The sequence below is a fragment of the Panthera onca genome, chromosome C1 (assembly GCF_046562875.1).
Source record: "Panthera onca isolate mPanOnc1 chromosome C1, mPanOnc1 haplotype 2, whole genome shotgun sequence".
Lineage (NCBI taxonomy): Eukaryota > Metazoa > Chordata > Mammalia > Carnivora > Felidae > Panthera > Panthera onca.
In genome coordinates this window covers 38,547,410-38,566,226 of record NC_138346.1, presented here as the reverse complement: position 1 = coordinate 38,566,226, position 18,817 = coordinate 38,547,410, and the positions used below count along the sequence as shown (strand labels likewise).

The following is an 18,817-nucleotide window of genomic DNA, read 5'->3' as shown; positions in this document are numbered from 1 at the left end:
AGTAAGGACCATAGCATTTGTCATATGGAGATCTTTTAAAATACATTTGGTCATATTGTTTGTGAGTGAGGATAGGTTAATTTTCATAAATACGATTTGTTTGTTTTCTTATTTATAGAAGCAAAGTCCTACTTTCCTCCTCTTTAATAAGCTACTCTACATAGATCTACAAGGAGCCCAGAGATCATGCAATGATTTTCCAGAGGCCTTTAGCAAAGTTCATCTTCTCCAACACTACCCCCACCTCACACCTCATTTTGATATTCCCCCTCAAGTGATTTCTCTCCCCATGCACTACACACACACACACACACACACACACACACACACACACACACAAACACACACACCACAACACACATGATTGCAGCCTAATGAACCACAGTTTGCTGCAGGAGGCCTTCTGGTTTTGTTTTGTTGTTTTTTTAAGTTTATTTCTTTTGAGAGAGGCAGAGACAGCCCAAGTGGGGCTGGGGCAGACAGAGAGGGAGAGAGAGAGAATCTCAAGCAGGCTCTGCACTGTTAGCACAGAGCCCGATGCAGCGCTCGAACTTAGGAACCGTGAGATCATGACCTGAGCTGAAGCCAAGAGTCAGATGCTTAACCAACTGAGCCACCCAGGCCCCCCCACTGCAGGGAGCATTCTTATCCCCAGATATTCTGTGACAAAAGCAGATGTGGCTCTTTGAAGCTGGGACAATGTTTGCCTCAGTGGCATCCCCAGGACACAGCACAGTCAATGGAAGGAAAGGCTACTTGAACAACAATGCCATCTCTAAGGCACTTTAGCCACATGGTGTGTGTTTGCATAAAGTGAAGTCAAAATCATTACCCAGAAATGAACTTTGTGCTTACTGAGTAAATGTATTTTGGGAAATTTTAAATAAGTAGTGGGCCCCGTTTATCCCTCATGTGGATCCAAATCTGAAAGAAAATCAGAAAATCATGGTTGTTTGGTTAAAACTCCCCAAGTAACCCTAAGTTGAAATAAAAGTACCACTGAAAATATTAACATATCACAGGTGAAGTGCATGTGTCTAGATAGTCTACTTCTGCTTAATGAACACTGAGCATTTACAGTCTCTGGCTTTGGGGAGCCATGATCTGGTTCAGGACTCAGAATCTGGTAAGAGCACTCTTTCCACAAGACTGAACTGTTTCTTTCAGCTTGCAATATCCCAGTCAAAAAGGTCCTTTATTCTGAAAGGAGACAGCCCACTGCTCTTACTATTTGTCAGCATGTCCCTCTCTTTCCACCCCCCGCAGCCTCGTCCTGAGCCCAAGCCCTCGTCTTTTCCTCCCTGGACATTTGCAAGAGACTGCCACGTGTTTCTGGTCTGGACCACCTCTTGCACGTCCGGGCTATTGTCAGAGTGATCTTCCTCACATACAAATGGGATCATTAGACACAAACGTCCCTACATCTACTTAGACTTCTTTAACAGTTTCCGAATGCCTCAGAACAGAATCCAACTCCTTAGTGGGACATGCAAGGTCCTTCAAGATGTGGCTCTTCCTGCCTTTGCACCTAATTTCTTTCCATTCCTCCACACACCTCAGATAAGCCAAGCATGGAATCTGCTTTCAACACATGCACATGCTTGTGCTTTTGTAAATACTGTTCCCTTTCCCTGGAATGGCCTTTCTTGCTTTCCCTCTATCTTTTAACCTCACACAGTTTTGTTCTCCTGGCAAACACCTATCCATCCTTCCTTTTGCTGAAATGCCCCCTCTTTTGTGAAACCCACAGAGTCAGCGTCTCCCTGCCTATTCCCATAGCATGGTGCAAACCTCACAATACCGTAGTCATCTGCTCTGGATCTTATTCCCACCACTGGACTGGGGTCCCAGAAGGTCTCTGGAACCCACTGATGCCTTCCATGGACTATTTAAATTTCAGCTCATCCTCAAGCAAGATTTTCAATTCTGTTGCACAACACTTGGCAGATAAAATGGAATTCCTTACGTTACACTGTCCTTATATCGTTTTCCTGAACATCTAGTTTTTCTTTCCCACAGTCTCTGTGATCAAAGCTATACTCTTCATTCAGTCATTTAAAACTCTCTTTAATTTGGTTCTACTACATATCATTAAGTAATAAAACAAAAAACAGTTACTGATAGCTTCCTATGTGCTAGGCACTCTTCAAAGAGCTTTTAACATGGATTATCTTGTTTGATAATGTTAGCAGATATATTTATGTAACTCATACAGATATTAACCTATAGCAGAGAGATTTACTAATAATTATGTCCTTTAATCCTCATAACAAGCCCATGGGCAAGTACTATTATTACTTCCATTTTTGAAACGAGGAAACCAAAGCACAGAGACTTAAGACATTGCCTTAAGCAATGGCTCAAGGTCACACAGTTCATACGCAAGGTAGCTTGGATTGGAGCCAGGTAGTGCCCGTGAAAACCTGGGCTCCCCTGCAACATGATACAACTTCAGGGCAGAGAATCGTGGAACTGTACTCTTGTGACTCTCGTTCCTGCTTTTCTCCCTGCTCAGGATGTCTGCTGCCTTCTGCTCTACCCAAATCATTGTCATCCTTCAAAGCCTACCTAAAACTCAACTTCTGCTTAAAGGCTTTTCTGAAAACTTGGGCCACCTTTGAACTCTCTCCTTCATGGCTACATTCTATGGTATATATTGTCTGCACCAAACATTTTGCCACTTACGTCCTGCTTCATATAACTTTATTATATACTATCTTGCATGGTTCTTTGTCTTAAGAGGCCCTTGGGCCTCCAACAAAATTATGAGCTCCTTGAAGGTACCAACCAGGTGACTTATTTCTGAAATTTCCCATCACACCCCACATTGTGACAGACTTATACAGCTGCTTTGTATATTCTTGTTGAATTGAAATGTAAAATGAAGTCAGGTCCCCCTTCCCAATGTAGCAGATTGACTCAACTGTACCCCATAATTATATCATTAAAACCAAGCAATCAGCCTGAATAAAATTTGAATTTGTCCAATTATGTTTTAGCTTTCTGCTTAACTAACAATAAACATTGGAAAGAACAGAATATTAGAAAGTAGAGTTAGGAATAGAGTTCAAGTCCTCTTGGTTAAAACCACTGATGTAGCTGAAAATAAAATTGGCTCTTCCTTGCATCCATCATTTAAAGTCCCTTAATTCAGTTTAAATTTAATTTGTATTTAGCACAATGGTACAGATCTGCCTTAACCTAGATAAATGGAAATGATCTACTGCATGGCAGAATCCCTTTTGCAGTAACCTACTTGGCTGTGTCAGCTCCGCTGGTTATTAAGGTGTTAATCAAAAGCTCGTGACCGTATCTTGCAGCCACATGGAGAGGAGTGTTGCCATCCTTATCCACACAGTCAATTTCACCACCTGAAAGAGATGTTTTAAAACAGGATAACATAAGGATTCAGGTTGATTCAGACACATTCTGTGCTAGTCACTCCTGTTGTCCAAATGTTGATTTCTTTTCCCCTCTGTATACATCTCTATTCTGAAGTACAAGAATGTCTTTACAGGGATCAGGTCACCATCTAAAGTAGTAGTGTTATTAAATCTACGTAGAGGGAAGTCTATTAGAAATGCTCTGGAAGAGTCTTTCCATATTGTCTTATTTAAAGATCTAAAATCCAGGGGCACCTGGGTGGCTCAGTCAGTTGAGCGTCCGACTTCGGCTCAGGTCATGATCTCACAGTTCATGGGTTCAAGCCCTGTGTCGGGCTCTGTGCTGACAGCTTGGAGCCTGGAGCCTGCTTTAGATTCTGTGTCTCCCTCTTTCTCTGTCTCTCCCCCACTTACGCTCTGTCTCTCTGACTTTCAAAAATAAACAAAAAAAAAATCTAAAGATCTAAAAACTTAACAACTGAATTCCTGCTTTGAAGGAACAGTGTAATCAAATTCCATAAAATGTAATTCTGAAGATACATTCCATTTTACTTTTACCTGCTGGATTAAAAACTTTACATTAAAACTTTATAAAACTTTTATAAAAACTTTATATTAAAGCATATGAACCAAAGAGAATAGACAGTTAAGGAAAATATTTTATGTAGTTTGAGTATTTGGTTTAAAACATGATGAGTAAAATGAATAAATGCATAAACTATGGAATGAAAATGTCTACATTTATAAAAACTATCACATTAATCACCAATAGTCCCTTTAATAATACAGTATTTTCATTTATTTTATTTTGTCTTCTTTTCCCCCAGCTTTTTGTTTTACTACATTTCTTTCTTTCTCTCCCCTTTTCATAAATATATATGTAAATACAGTCAGTCTATCTATTCATTTATTTGAGGAACCATTTTAAAATAAGTTAGACATCGTAACATTTCACTCCTGAGAACAAAGACATTCTCCTACACAACTACAATTCTGTTAGTACACTTAAGAAATTTAATGTTGATATCACAATCTTATGTAACATACAACATATTCCAATTTCTCCAGTTGTCCTCAAAATGCATATTATAGCTGTTATTATTTTTAAGTCCAGGATCCAATAAAAGATTCTGCTACCATTTTGTCGTCCTGTCCCTCTAGTTTCCTTTAATCTAAAACAATCCTCCTGCCATTCATTCATTCACTCATCTCCTATGTCATTGATATCTTTGGAGGCCAAGCCAGGAATTGTGTGGAATATCCTGCATTCTGGAGTTGTCTGATTATTTCCTCGATTAGATTCAGGCTGAATTTTTGGCAAGAACACCCGAGAGTTGATGTGCACTTCCCATTGCATCCCACAGCACACATATAAGGTCAGGATATTCAACTAGATGATGCAAATTTTGATTATGCGATGCGCACAGTTTCAGTTTGGAAAGATGAAAAAGTTCTAGAAATGGACAGTGGTGTTGGTTACACAAAATGTGAATGTAGTTAGCACCACTGAACTTAACAGTTAACAATAGTTAAAATGGTAGATTTTTATGTTATATATATTTTAACACAATAAAAAAAGGGGGGGCTTGGTTACTTGGTTAAGGTGACACCCACCAGAACTCTCCACCGCAAAATGTCTTTTCCCCTTTGTAATTAACAAGCAATTTGTGGGTGGTACTTCAAGACTGTGCAAATATCCTATTTCCCAACAAAGTTTCCTGCGAGGATTTTAACATAAACAGGGAGTACTTTGTTCAAAAGTTACCTGAATTCTTTATTGTGGATGCTTATATTATCAACTTGATACATAGTTCATTGGATTCTGTCTGTTTTCGAAAATTTTACCAGCTTTTGATTTAATTTTACCAACATGTAAAACATTCAAAGGTCAAAATTATATTCTTTAAAAGCCTCACTCTGATTTCCATCCCTTCCACTCCATTCTCAACCACATCCTGCACTAATCATTTCCATTAGTTTTGGTTTATGCTTTCTTTGTTTCTCTTGGCAAAAGTAAACACACAGACTCTTTATACCTTGCTTTTTTAAAACTTAACAATATACCCTGAAAACCTCCTAAATATACTTTTACAAATCACTTCTTGGAGGTCTTCCTCATTTTTATACAGCCTTATTGTTTTCCATTGCATGGATATACTACTTATCCTGGTAGGGTGGGCATTTAGGTAGTAAATATCATTTTGCTATTATCAGGAATGCTGCAGTGAATAAACTCATGCATATGTTGTTTCCTATTTGTGGGGTGAATCTTCAGGGTAAATTCCTAGAAAGGGAGTTTCTCGGTCAAAGAAAGAACTGTGTAGTTTTGTTCAATTTTGCCATATTTCTTCCTTCAGGTGCTGTGCCATTTTACTGTTCACATGAACCATGTATGAGAGTGCCTTTTCCCCACAGCCTAATCAAGCCTTTGAATACCTGCCATGTGATGGAGGGAAGTACTATCTCAGTGTAGTCTTCATTTGCATTTCTCATAATAAGAAAGTTGAGCATCTTTTCCTATACTGAAGACTATTTATCTTTTTCCATGAACTATTTATTCATGGCTTTTGACCATTTTTCTAAGTGTGTGTGTGTACGTGTATAGTTTTTTTTATTCCTTGATTTTCAAGGACTCTTAAAATATGTAGGAGATTCACCATTTACCAGTAATACGTATTACGAATATTTTCACCCTAGATTTACATTTTTCTTTGTTTTTTAGTCTGAATTTTTGGAATTCATGACTTTTCTATTATACTATTTAGATTTTGCATTGAGGTTAGAAAGGTTTTCCCCATATCCTGACAATAAACTGACACACGTGAAACTATTTTAAATACTGTCTCCACAGATACCTCAGAGCAATCCAGGGCCCATGTATCTAAGAACTGCCTGCAGTGGTTGCCTGAAAGATCCCCCCCCCCCCCCCACCAGCCCCCAGAGCTGATCCAGGGAGATGAGAGAGGCAGATTCCCAGACTCCAGAGAAACCTTTGCTCTGGACAAATACTGCATCACTCCATGTCCTTCCCAGCCAAGAGGCACCAAACCTTTCTTAAGAAGTGTTACAGCCTCCGTGTTTATTAGCCCCAAATATGTCCAATATTGGGTAGGGAAAGAAAAGAGTGAAAAATATTGGAAAAGGTAAGGGGCTGAGTTGATAAATTTCTTCCTGTTGTTACTACCATTTTATAAGTCAATTTAAAACTATAAACATATATTTAATTACTTTCCACATATGCATTTGTTGTCATTTAAAATATATTTCAGAAAAACATCTTAACTAGTGGAAAAATAAAGATTGTATTTGTTATTCAGAAATATGTTTTATATTAAAGTAGGACCTCTAGATGAATGAATTTCTATTTTTTTTTAATTTTTTTTTTAACGTTTATTTATTTTTGAGACAGAGAGAGACAGAGCATGAACGGGGGAGGGTCAGAGAGAGGGAGACACAGAATCCGAAACAGGCTCCAGGCTCCGAGCTGTCAGCACAGAGCCCGACGCGGGGCTTGAACTCACGGACCGTGAGATCGTGACCTGAGCCGAAGTCGGCTGCTCAACCGACTGAGCCACCCAGGTGCCCCGTGAATTTCTATTTTATAGTTATTCCCCAAACCTTTCCATTTTCACCTGAAAATCTTTAAGATTTGCCTGGATTGTAAATTAAATACCTTTATAATTCATTTGATGGTTGCAAGTTAAATGCTGGTAATTGATTACTGATAATTAGTGAGGAAAATAAACATCCGTGAATTTAGAAGTATGCCAAGCATGTCAGAAAGGATAATTTATGCAGCATTATCTAAACATTCCTCTGAAGTTAGTTTTTCCTGCATAAATAAAAAGAATGGTCATCTTATTAAATTGCCTCAAAAGTATTGTGAGCCAAAAGGTCAAAAATCTCACAATGAATCATCCTAACCTATCAATTGACTCTTCCTTTTTAAACTCTATTTTTAAAGCTTCCATGAAGCAAACATCACATTTGAACTCTTGTAACCTGCTGCACAGCGTCTGAGGCAGCTGCCTGGTGCAAATGGCTGGATCACATGCGTCCCGGTATCACACAGTGTCACACAGTGGCTGGGGCAACATACCTTCAGACAACAAACAACGTGATTGAACCTCAGAGGTAGTCCGCTACCACCTATAAAAATAAAAGAGGGGTGTGTGTGTGTGTGTGTGTGTGTGCGTGTGTGTGTGTGTGTGTGTGTGTTTTCTGTTTGTTTCTCTTTTTGTTCTTTTTTCACAACTGTCTCACCAATGCTGAATGATCCTGGAAAAACAAAGTTATGAAGAACTAATAACTCTTGACTAGAGAATAGTCAGGGAAGTAGAGAAATGCCGTACAAAGTCCAAACACCAGGGTGATGTAACAAAACAAATAAATAAACACAAAGAATGTTCCTCAGGAGTATGCTCAGCTGGTTTAGGGAGCCAACTGATGTCCCCACGTGGGACCAGCATTCCGAGTCCAGTTGTGCAGTGACCCATTCTGGAGGACAGACACCAGGTCCGGGGGTGTGAGCCTCTGGATTTTTCCCAGAAGGAAGCCAGCAAACAGAAGGAAAGAAAAGAGCTTCCTATTCTTCTCCCTAAGGGCATTTTTGAAAATGTCAGATGGAAGAACTCACAGTTCTCAGATGTGTAATGAATGCAAAGAATTGTCAGCTGACAGAAGAGAATGGCAAATCATCCTTCCACAGGGACTACTCTACTCCAGATATGTGACTCTTAGAATAAATAATTCAAGTTAAAAAAATTTTTTTTAAATATGCCACTGTGCGGGGCACCTGGGTGGCTCAGTCGGTTAAGCGACCAACTTCAGCTCAGGTCATGACCTCATGGTTTGTGAGTTCGAGCCCTGCGCCGGGCTCTGCCGCTGACAGCTCAAAGCCTGGAGCCCATTTCAGATTCTGTGTCTCCCTCTCTCTCTGCCCCTCCCCCACTCATGCTCTGTCTCTCTTTCCTTCAAAAATAAATAAACATTAAAAAATTTGGGGCACCTGGGTGGCTCAGTCGGTTGGGCGTCCGACTTCGGCTCAGGTCACGATCTCGCGGTCCATGAGTTAGAGCCCCGCGTCGGGCTCTGGGCTGATGGCTCAGAGCCTGGAGCCTGCTTCTGATTCTGTGTCTCCCTCTCTCTCTGCCCCTCCCCCATTCATGCTCTGTCTCTCTCTGTCTCAAAAATAAATAAAACGTTAAAAAAAATTAAAAAAAAAATTAAAAAAATATATGCCACCGTGCATCCAGAGATGCATTTGTAAGTGTAGTGCTTGAGAGTTCGGTCTCTGATGTTAGACTGGCTGTGTTCCAATCCCTGTTCCTCAACAAACCTGCCATGTATCCGGACAGAAGTGACAACCTCCATGCCTCAGTTTCCCCATCTTTGAAATGTGGATGACAACAGCACCTCTTTCTCATGGGGTGGTTGAAAGGATTTATGTGGAGTGCTTACTCAAGCACCTGGCAGTGTGAACACTTAATGAACATTAGCTGTATCATTATATATAATGGGCTATGTATTATTGCCACCATATCTTCATCATTTCAGGCCCCTGGACCCCACCCAACTCACAAGTAAGATTCCAGGCCAGCCAAGAATGAGGCTCTGAACAAGCTCCTTGATCATAGAGGACAAGAGATGGGTTCTCTTTCAGGTCTCATCGCAACTCAAAAATCTAGCAACAATGTCTGGAGAGGGCATGGAAGTCTTTCAAGTCCACTGGAATGGCTTTTGGAGAGGTCAAAACAGCCAGAAACACCCCCAGACTGCTGTCAGCACACTAACGTTACACGGGGAGATGCGTCATGGGCTTGATATAAAGGAGATGGTCAGTATGGTCTGGCCACAGGGAAGGACCTGTAGGAAGGCAGTACGCACAAAGAGAAAACTTACTCTCTCTTTGTGCTTTACTCTTTCAAGAATATTCATATTCTTGAATATGCTTTAACAGGAAGCAAAGCTTTTTATACCAAAGAAGTAAGGCCTATTGATTAAATTCAGACTACATTTTATTTTTTAAGTTTATTTATTTATTTTGAGAGGTGGGATCAGAAACAGAGAGAGGGAGAAAGAGAATCCCAAGCAGTCTCTGTACTGTCAGCACAGAGCTCAATGTGGGCTCAATCTCATGAACTGCAGGATCATGACCTGAGCCAAAATCATGAGTTGGACGCTTAACCGATTGAGCCACCCAGGCACCCCAAATTCACACTAAATTTTAAAAAATGGATCCAAAAATCACCCTAGTCTCATTTATTTTTAAGGCAGTGGACACTATTTCTGAAAAAACAGTTGAGAAACATGTGTGATGAGGAAAGTGTGAGAAAGAGAGTTTCGAGGGTCACTCCCCACCTCCTCTTGTTTACTTCAAGCAAAACAAAACAACTAATGTGGCCCTTTCAATCAACTGAATGTCAAAGACATACCTCATATTTCAAATTAGAATTAATGGGTGTTATGCAACTAATTTTCATTTTATCTTCCTTTGTTCACTGGAAACCTGTCAGGGTTTATTTTTCCCTATAGTTACACTGAAATGCTTATAAATTTCCTTCGCTTTGCTGCAGATATTTTGCTTCCTAAGCGTAATTTTCCTGGCTGATCTTCCATCCAAATGTCAAATGACTTTTTGGTTTTATGACTTCGGTATCTAAGATATAACATAGTACCACTAACAATTCATCCAAAGTTCATAAAGATGAGAAAAAGACGGGTCCAAGAAGTTGACTAATGCCAAAACTTTAAAAAGTACAAACGTGGGTCAACTAAAGATAGTTTAGGAACTGCTGAACTTACCTGGAATGTCAGCACAAATTTTGCACTAAACCTGTTTTTTTTTTTTTTTTTTTTTATTGTGTCTAAGATTTGCTAAGAAAGCAGTAGTTCTACTGTGGTCAAGGTCAATCCACTCACAGATGCTGGCCACAACCCATAATAGTATTATAAACCATAATGTGAAGTGATACTCCCTAGTACTTTGGCTACAGAGACAACCCCGTGGTTCAAGTACACCTTTCCAAGTGAGCCTGGAAAATTACTAGGTTACGTGACTTTCCAAGGTTTCTATCAAGCCTGTGACTTTATCATCCTTTATATCAGGCACTTAATTGCTTTTCCTCTGAATCATCTCATTTTTCCTACCTTTGTCTAAATAACTTAAAGAGGTTTAACTTAGCAAACTATGGTGAATTCTAAAACTTAAAAATAATACGATTTGCTGCTAGAAAATGTATGATAGTTATTTGTATTAGTTTCTGAGTGAAGAATGCAGGACCTTGAGCCCATACAAGGACATCATTTCCAGTTTCGAAACTCATATGTTCTTTGACTGGGAATTAACTGAGAAATAGTGGCTTTATGTTCTTGCTCCTAAGCTGGATGGTGATGATATGTCTGATAAAGAGCTTTTAGCAAAGTGCATCAAAGGACGGTGTAAATCTAAGCTTCATAAAATAGACCATTATCTAAAACAGAGCATCATCTTTCATGTCCAGATAACTGACAGACAAGCTCAGATCAGGACACTGTTCAAAAAACAACACTGCGGAAGAATCTCTCTTACCATTCTGAATGAGAGTTTGTGACCGTGTGAACCTTCCATGGACAGCTGTCATGTGCAGTGGACTTTTGCCATCTTTACTCTAAAAAATGAGGGAGAGAGAAACAGTTGATCAGTGACACCAATCTGAAACATTCCTATGAATACTACTGCCAATGCCTTGAAAAAACCAATTTAATTTTTTAAAAATATGATAAAAAATTATAAGCCAATGATAATTTTGAAAGCAAAAGGTAAAATATATATGAAGCCTCAAGTGACTGCATAACATTGCATTTTATTTATTTTCTTAAAGTTTTATTTATTTTTTGAGAGAGAGAGAGAGAGAGAGAGAGCGTAAGCACATGCCTACAAGTGGGGGAGGGACCTAGAGGGAGGGAGGGGACAGAGGATCTGAAGTAGGCTCTGCACGTACAGCCCAATGTGGGGCTTGCACTCACAAACTGTGAGATCGTGACCTGAGCTGAAGGCAGATGCTTAATGGACTGAGCCACCCAGGCGCCCCAAGAAGTGAAAATTATTTTAGAGAGGAAATGTGAAATGTCTAGTTACACTGATAATTTTTAAACTATCCTGTTTCAAACTGAAACAGTCATCCAAAATGTTTTTTTCCTCTCCTGTGATTTACTGATGAAGACAGTTTCCTCAAAGGTGGTTTTTTTTTTTTTTCAACTTTTGTCAAAAGTACATGAGAAAAGACAAATGATGTGTTAACTGGCTTGGCCCTGTTTGACCTAACATTGACTATGCTGCTATAAATGACTGTAACTCTCAAAACAGACTTGGAACCCTCCACCATTTCCTATACTCGAATTCCATAGCACAACTTTTTATTGTTCCAAAACAGAAATGCATGCTTCATTTAACTCATTAGAAATCACAGGATTACAACATGCAATGGTTAAACAAATTGCCATTTTAATGATCACCTGGAAAGGTGCTGAATTTACATGTCTTTATTATTCAAGATATAAATGATAGAACTCCTGGACGGAGATTAAGCAAAAACATGAAAAATGTACAAAATCTATATGGTGATCATTATTATGCCAAATACTAAAGTCCTACATATTCATTAAGAAATAGCCATTTATAGGAATTCATCTGAAAATAATAATACCAAAAAGAAAATATTAAGTATCCCCAAAGGACAGAATGTATCCTTTCATTCAGGTATTGTTAACAAAAAAAAGAAGAAGAGAAAGAAATACATGCACTTTATTTTTCTAAGTCTCAGGAGGAACATTTTCCAAAGTCTGAGGTTAAATATGAGATGTCAAAAATGCAAATTCATTTTTGAAATGAAACCCATATACCTGTGCTTTAAAATGCACTGTTGGTAGGAATGCAAATTGGTGCAGTCACTGTGGAAAACAGTATGGAGGTTCCTCAAAAACTTAAAAACAGAAATACCACATGATCTAGTAATTCCACTATGGGGTATCTACCTAAAGAAAATGAAAACACTAATTTAAAAAGATATATGCACCCCTACTTTTACTACAGCATTATTTACAATAGCCAAGATATGGAGACAACATAATTGTCCATCAACAGATGAATGGATAAGGAAAATGTGGTACATAAACACACACACACACACACACACACACACACACACACACACACAGGAATATTATGCAGCCATAAAAAGGCTTTAGACTGTGGGCTGGAATAGCTTATAAAAACCACAAGGGTTTAACAGAAGAATTTTTATTATATCCTAAAAGTCCATCCCTTAGGAAGTAAGAAAGGAGTTATGCACGCTCTGTGCCAAGGAAAGAGTTAATCAGAGCAGTAAGTGCATCAGTTGAAAAATAATCTTTATAGTGAAAAGTCAACAGGAAGATGGGAGAAAATAGGATCCTTATATGATTATAAGCTGAGTCAGAAAAGATTAAGAAAGGAAGATGGAAGTAAGCTTGAGGCTTTACTGAAATGATATTTTTAGAGGAAAAGGATCAGCAACCAAGAGAATAAGGATACAATTGCAGAAATGGCAGAGTTGACATTAACTTGTCTCTAGGTGGTGCTATTTCTTTAAATTTTGCTCCAATATTTTCTCTTAAATTTAATTGAAACATAACTAACTAGCATTTAGTTAAATATATATAAAACCATAAATATTTCAGTGTTTAGATAATATCTTTATAAATATTTAGCTAAGAACTTTTCTGTGTCTAGAAAATAGCTTAAAGGCTGTTAACTACCTAAACTGCAGCCAGAGAACCAAAGCAGAAATAACTGGTTTCTGTATCTTGCCATTGACAATGCTGGTTCCATTTCAGGGACAGAAAACACTGCACCCTTTTCTCCCATGGAGTGGTTGTGCATTTGGTAAGGGGACAAATAAATAGGACAACCAAATTTTCATAAAATACAAACGACAGCTATATCAGATCAATCTTTGCCTGGGTTCATCAACCACTGAGTCCAGTCCTTAGCTGATTTTTCCCCCTTAGGGATATGGTGGCCGGAGGTGGGGCCAGGAAGCATTGAGAGAATCATGGCAGCCATTGGGGAACAATTATGTTTATATGGCATGGATGTAAAGGGAACTTTCTATTTCAAAAAGCCATTGGAAACTAATGAAGGTCCAATCGATAATACTTTTTATTTAGTCTTTACAAGTTAGAACTCAGGATACTCAGGTTGAGACTAGGGATCCTACTGAGTTTCATTATCTGCCTGAGAAATCTGTCACACTGGGTGTTTGTTGTTACTGCTGCTGTTTTAAGAACTTCAGAGAAGGATAAAACATTCTTTGCATTCTCAAAAGAGAGGATATGTTCAGTTCTTCCATTTATTCAAATCTCTGCTTTTATAAGATTTTTTTCTTAATTCCTAGTCTCTTTCCTATTTCTAGACTCATTTCCCCATTGTAGTTAGTGCTTGGAAAATTCTGTTATTTTGAGAATTTTTTAAAATTAAGCCAGAAGCCCTTCTATTGATGTAGGCATGGTTCAGCCACGCTCATGAAGAAAAACTAATAAAGATAAAGAATATTTTATAAACATTAGTACTCTTCCAGGACAGAATGAAATACCCTTCACTAAATGGGGTATCTCAATTTCCTTGACCACCATTCTCCTGAGAAATCCTTTCATTTCTTCCACTTTGAATGCCTTCTTTCCTCATCCTCCAACATCCCCCAAATCCTCCCTAAACCCAGACATATCTTACTACCCAGGAACTTGAAGGCATTGTGTTGTCTGTGGCACATGTCTCCTGGAGTCACACAGCTCAATGGTCCTACTGGAAGGCAATAGAGCATCTAGAAGATAACATTAAGGTCAGCCTGCAAGGGTTAGGGGGAATGTGTCAGAAGTGCAAAAGGGCTTCCTAATTCAATGGAAGAGCAATATAAAACCCTAATTTGCAAAAAGCCGTACGTAGTCCAATTTTTTAAATGGTTCTAAAAGCCAGAGATGGTACATGGTTAGTCCTCATCCATTTCTCTCTTTTTTCCTCACATCCTCTCCAAAGTCGTCATGTCCTTATCACTGCTTTCTTTCTCTCGCCTGTCCCATTTCACCTTTAACCTCTGCTGTGCAACTCATTCTATAATTCAGACCTGGTACATATACAGAAGGGAGCTGGTTCACTTCAATAGATGTGTGATGGGCTTCAGCTCCAGTGTCTGAGGGCTAAAAAGACTAAGGGCCCACGGATGGAAAAGAATTCAGACCATGGGCAGGCTGAATACTAGTGACCTGGAGGCAGGAAACCTGGCAATGGTAATTTCTGAATCTATCTAAGTAGTATTTGGAATAGCTATGTATTTAGTGCCTTCTTTAACATTTTGAATGCTTCCAAAAAGAGCTTTGAGATGTTACAGAATTACAGTGTAATGTGCAATGGAGAAGAAAAATTATTTTGTATCTTCTTGGGCTCTTCCTATTTGCAAAATACAAGTGAACCTTCAATGGATTATTGTATAAAGTATTGTGTCTTTATTATTTTATCATAATTAAACCAACACTACAAAGTCAGAGGTAGGGCCATGGTCAATCGAAGCAAAACGAGGGATTGTAAATTGTGTGCAGGACACACGTCCTCCTTCCCCTCTCCATCATCTTGTACTTGCTCATGAAGACGTCACTCTTAGTACTTTGTAATGATAGAGGAAAACAACGTGAACATGTGCATGGGTATTGGCCGCATTTCAATATGCTATTTCTGTCAAACTCTGGAAGATCTAAACAAATACAAATTGTCTTGGAATCTACAAACACTTTCAAAATCCAAGGAGCACTGTGGTACACAGAGATAACAGCTTCCATTAGAAAGCTACCTCCAGAGTCAGACAGAATGGCTCTACGGAAATGGGCGACAGATTATGGCTCCAGGGTGAATCCGGAATCATGAAGGAGGATTCAAGAGAAGGAAATCCGATGTAAACAGAGTAGATTGAAGGAGACCGAAGGAGAAGGCTAGATTTGAACCAAAGTCCCACTTACATAGATCAGCTATTACATAAACCTAAGTCTCAGATTTAAAAAAAAAAAAAAAAGGTATTTCCATATTGTATTGATGATTAGCAGTGTACAGGAAAAATTAATTCTTTAAATTAAGTGGTCATGCTTTCCAGGCACATTTTATGGGAGAGAAGGCTGCCATAAACTGAGACAGCATAGTTAACTGGGAGAAGTAGGGAGGTGTCCCAGAAAGTGGCCCTCTAGCCTTGTTCTCAGGCACACTGAGAGCACCAGTTGGCATGGTTTGAAGAGGGAATAGAGAACATCAGACAGCTCTTTGAATTAATTAACTGAAGGTTGGTGAAGCGAGCTATTTTATTTAACTTCAATAATTTTCCTTTCTTTGGAGAATTCAAGGATTTCCTTCAGATACCAGTATGGCAATACAAGTGTCACAAGTTTTGGGGACAAGAAGTTTGGCCACCTGTAAACCTCCTGCCTTCTCACCACTGTCCTCTGTGACTTCAACGCCATATGATGACTCTTTCCACCTTCGGTTACAGGTCCTCAGTCTCTTTGATGCCCCTTTGTCTCTTACCCCCACCTAGCACCCTGGATTGACTCCACTCAACACTCTCTTCTTCATTTCTGCCTGTTTTCCACCTTCATGAAGACATTATACTCCCCTCCACTTCCTTTCTATCTTATCCAACTCTTCTTTTTTCATCCCTTTCTCTGGCTCTTCCTCCTCTTCCTGATCCTAAGACCAAAGGGTTACTGGCATCCTTCCTTCATCCTTCCTCTCCTCATGCACTCTCTCCTTGGGTGACCTCAACCTTTTCTCTGAGCCTCCACTATCGATCACCTCTGTGTGAATGAGGCAGCCTAATTTTTTTTCTTCTATTTTCTACTGCTCTCCCATGCTGGAGGATCACATTTTCCATTGTTGGTTTTCTCAGACTGTACCAAAGGCTCAAAATTACCTTCTCAAAAACTAAACTTCCCAGTTTTACCTCCTAAGCCTACTCTTTCTCCTAACATCCCCCTTAATAATGATAATTGTTTACTGAGTGCTTGACATGTGGAAGACAATGTTCTAAGTAATTTATGTGAGGTAACTTGTTTGGTCCTCACAGCAGTTCCATGAAGAAGATGCTACTGTTTCCCCAACTTTACAGATAAACGGACACACAGAGAGGTTGTTTATGATTACATAATTACTGAAAGTCAAGGCTAGGATTGGAATATAGGCAGTCCAGCCTCAGAACTGAACACTTAACTACTATTCTGTATTATCTCTTAACCAGATTTCATTTCTTACATTTGTCTTCAATTCCTCTATCTCCTATCCATCCAAATTTCATTGATTTTCTTTCTGCGAAGCCTCTCTCTTCTGTTGGTTGTCCCAACTCTCCTGGGCTCATTGCTTCTTATCTAGACCAGTTTTATTGACTTTCATTTATTCTCTAATTGTCCTCTCTCTAGGTCCACTACACCTGAATTTTCTTTTTATAAAAATGAAAATAGTTTTTTCTCACCTGGATATAAAAATAACACATGCTCATGTATCACAATCAGAAGATTAAAACAAGTATATAAAAAAGAAACTAAAAACCCAAATCATAATTTTGCCTCTCTGCAGTGATATTATATTGGTATATATTCCAAATATTTTTCTCTTTTTATTCATATACCCAGACACATACTTTTTTAAATTAAAAAATTAGATATTTAGTTACTGCATATTAATTTTTTCACTGATAACACTAGGTATTACAAGTCTTGTTCACATTTGCCAATCTTTTTTTCTTTTCCCTTTTTCCTTTTTTTTTCATATTTGCCAATCTTAAAGGCAGATATACCTGTGTGTTAGTTTGCATTTTTCTAGTTACTAATGATACTGAATATTTTTCATAGGTTTAATGGATATTGTATTATCAGTCTTGTGATTGGCCTTTGCCCAGATTTTATAGAAGATTTTCAGACTTTTTTTTTTTTTTAATGTTTATTTTTGAGGGAGAGACAGAGCGCAAGCAGGTAAGGGGCAGAGAGAGAGGGAGACACAGAATCTGAAGCAGGCTCCAATCTCTGAGCTGTCAGCACAGAGCCTGATGTGGGGCTCGAAACCACAAACTGTGTGATCGTGACCTGAGCCAAAGTCAGATGCTTAACCGACTGAGCCACCCAGGCACCCCATCAGACTTTTTCTTATTGATTTTTATGAGCTCCTTATATATTAAATGTATTAACATTTTGTTTATCATGTGTATTGCAGAAAAAATTCTTCTGAGTTGTTCCTCTTTCAATTTAGTTTATGTCCGCGTTTTTTTGTTGTGTTTTGTTTTGTTTTTGGGGGGTTTGTTTTGTTTTGCCATATAAACATTAAAAAAATTTATGTAGTCATATATACAATTTTTTCTCTGGTGTTGTGTGGCCAGATTACTATTTCTAATTGTCAGTTTAGATCACATGACCTCTATAATGAGTATTGGTCCCCACAACTTACAGAAGCCCAAACTCCTCAGCTAGTTGATAAGCCCTTTCATTGGTCAGGTCACATCTCAGCTTGCTCCTGGGTACTTTCTTTCATACATTTCATTCAGGCACAATAAATCACCATTCTGAAAATTCGTCTCATATTTCCTCACTATTAAAAATTGTAACAAAAAAAGTAAAAAGATTTTAATAGTGAATGGGAAAGGTCATTAAAATAGATTGATCCACGGGCACCTGGCCGGCTCAGTTGGTAGAGCGTATGACACTTGATCTTGGGGTTGTGAGTTTGAACTGCAAGTTGGGTAGAGAGATTACTTCAGTAAGTAAATAAATCTTAAAAAAATAAAACAGATTGATCCAATATTCTTAAAATTGAATTTCAGGAATGGTAATTTTTCAAAAGCAGAGGCAGAACACATTGGGACCTTGCTTTAAGATTCCTGTGTGCTTGGGATAAGGGAAGCTGAGGATGAGTACAAGGTCACTTGGTACAGGTCAGGATATTCTGCTACAACCTAAATGCATTCAAATGGTGTAACCTGGATGGCGAGGGCTGCACGCGTAAGTTCCTCTTGGTTACCTGTTATAGTGAGCTAACTACTAACCTAGAGTCTACCCAGAGCTTTTCCTATCCAGAATTCCCAAACCCTTTCATGTGGTTCTCTTTACCTGGAGTGCTCTCTCTCAGATTCTCTCTATCCCTCCTCACATCAACTGATATCAATCTTCTGAGTCTCAGCTCAAAAGCAGGCTCCATTTTTGATCCTCGAGAAATAAGCACTGCTTCTTACAGTTTGCAGCACTCTATTATTGTCTCGTGCCACTCAGCACATTCCTCTCTTGCCTCATGAACACTTGAGCACACTATCTCCTTACCGTACTGTAAATTCCTTGAAGGCAGAGCTCACATCTCATCTTGGAGTACTCCTTCCGAACTAAACAGAGGGCACGAG

The 18,817-nt window shown here is 38.8% G+C and overlaps 1 protein-coding gene across 9 annotated transcripts in view; it reads right to left on the bottom strand.

Annotated features, from left to right (window-relative positions):
- ANKRD44 (ankyrin repeat domain 44) overlaps nucleotides 1-18,817 on the bottom strand; it is a 341,765-nt gene that overhangs the window by 133,488 nt on the left and 189,460 nt on the right. For all 9 annotated transcript variants that reach the window (XM_078451045.2, XM_078451043.2, XM_078451046.2 and 6 more), the window contains exons 9-10: nucleotides 10,954-11,032; nucleotides 3,257-3,371 (exon numbers count right to left, since the gene is read on the bottom strand). In XM_078451045.2, the coding sequence (XP_078307171.2) occupies nucleotides 3,257-3,371; nucleotides 10,954-11,032 (194 nt within the window). The remainder of the gene's footprint in view (nucleotides 1-3,256; nucleotides 3,372-10,953; nucleotides 11,033-18,817) is intronic.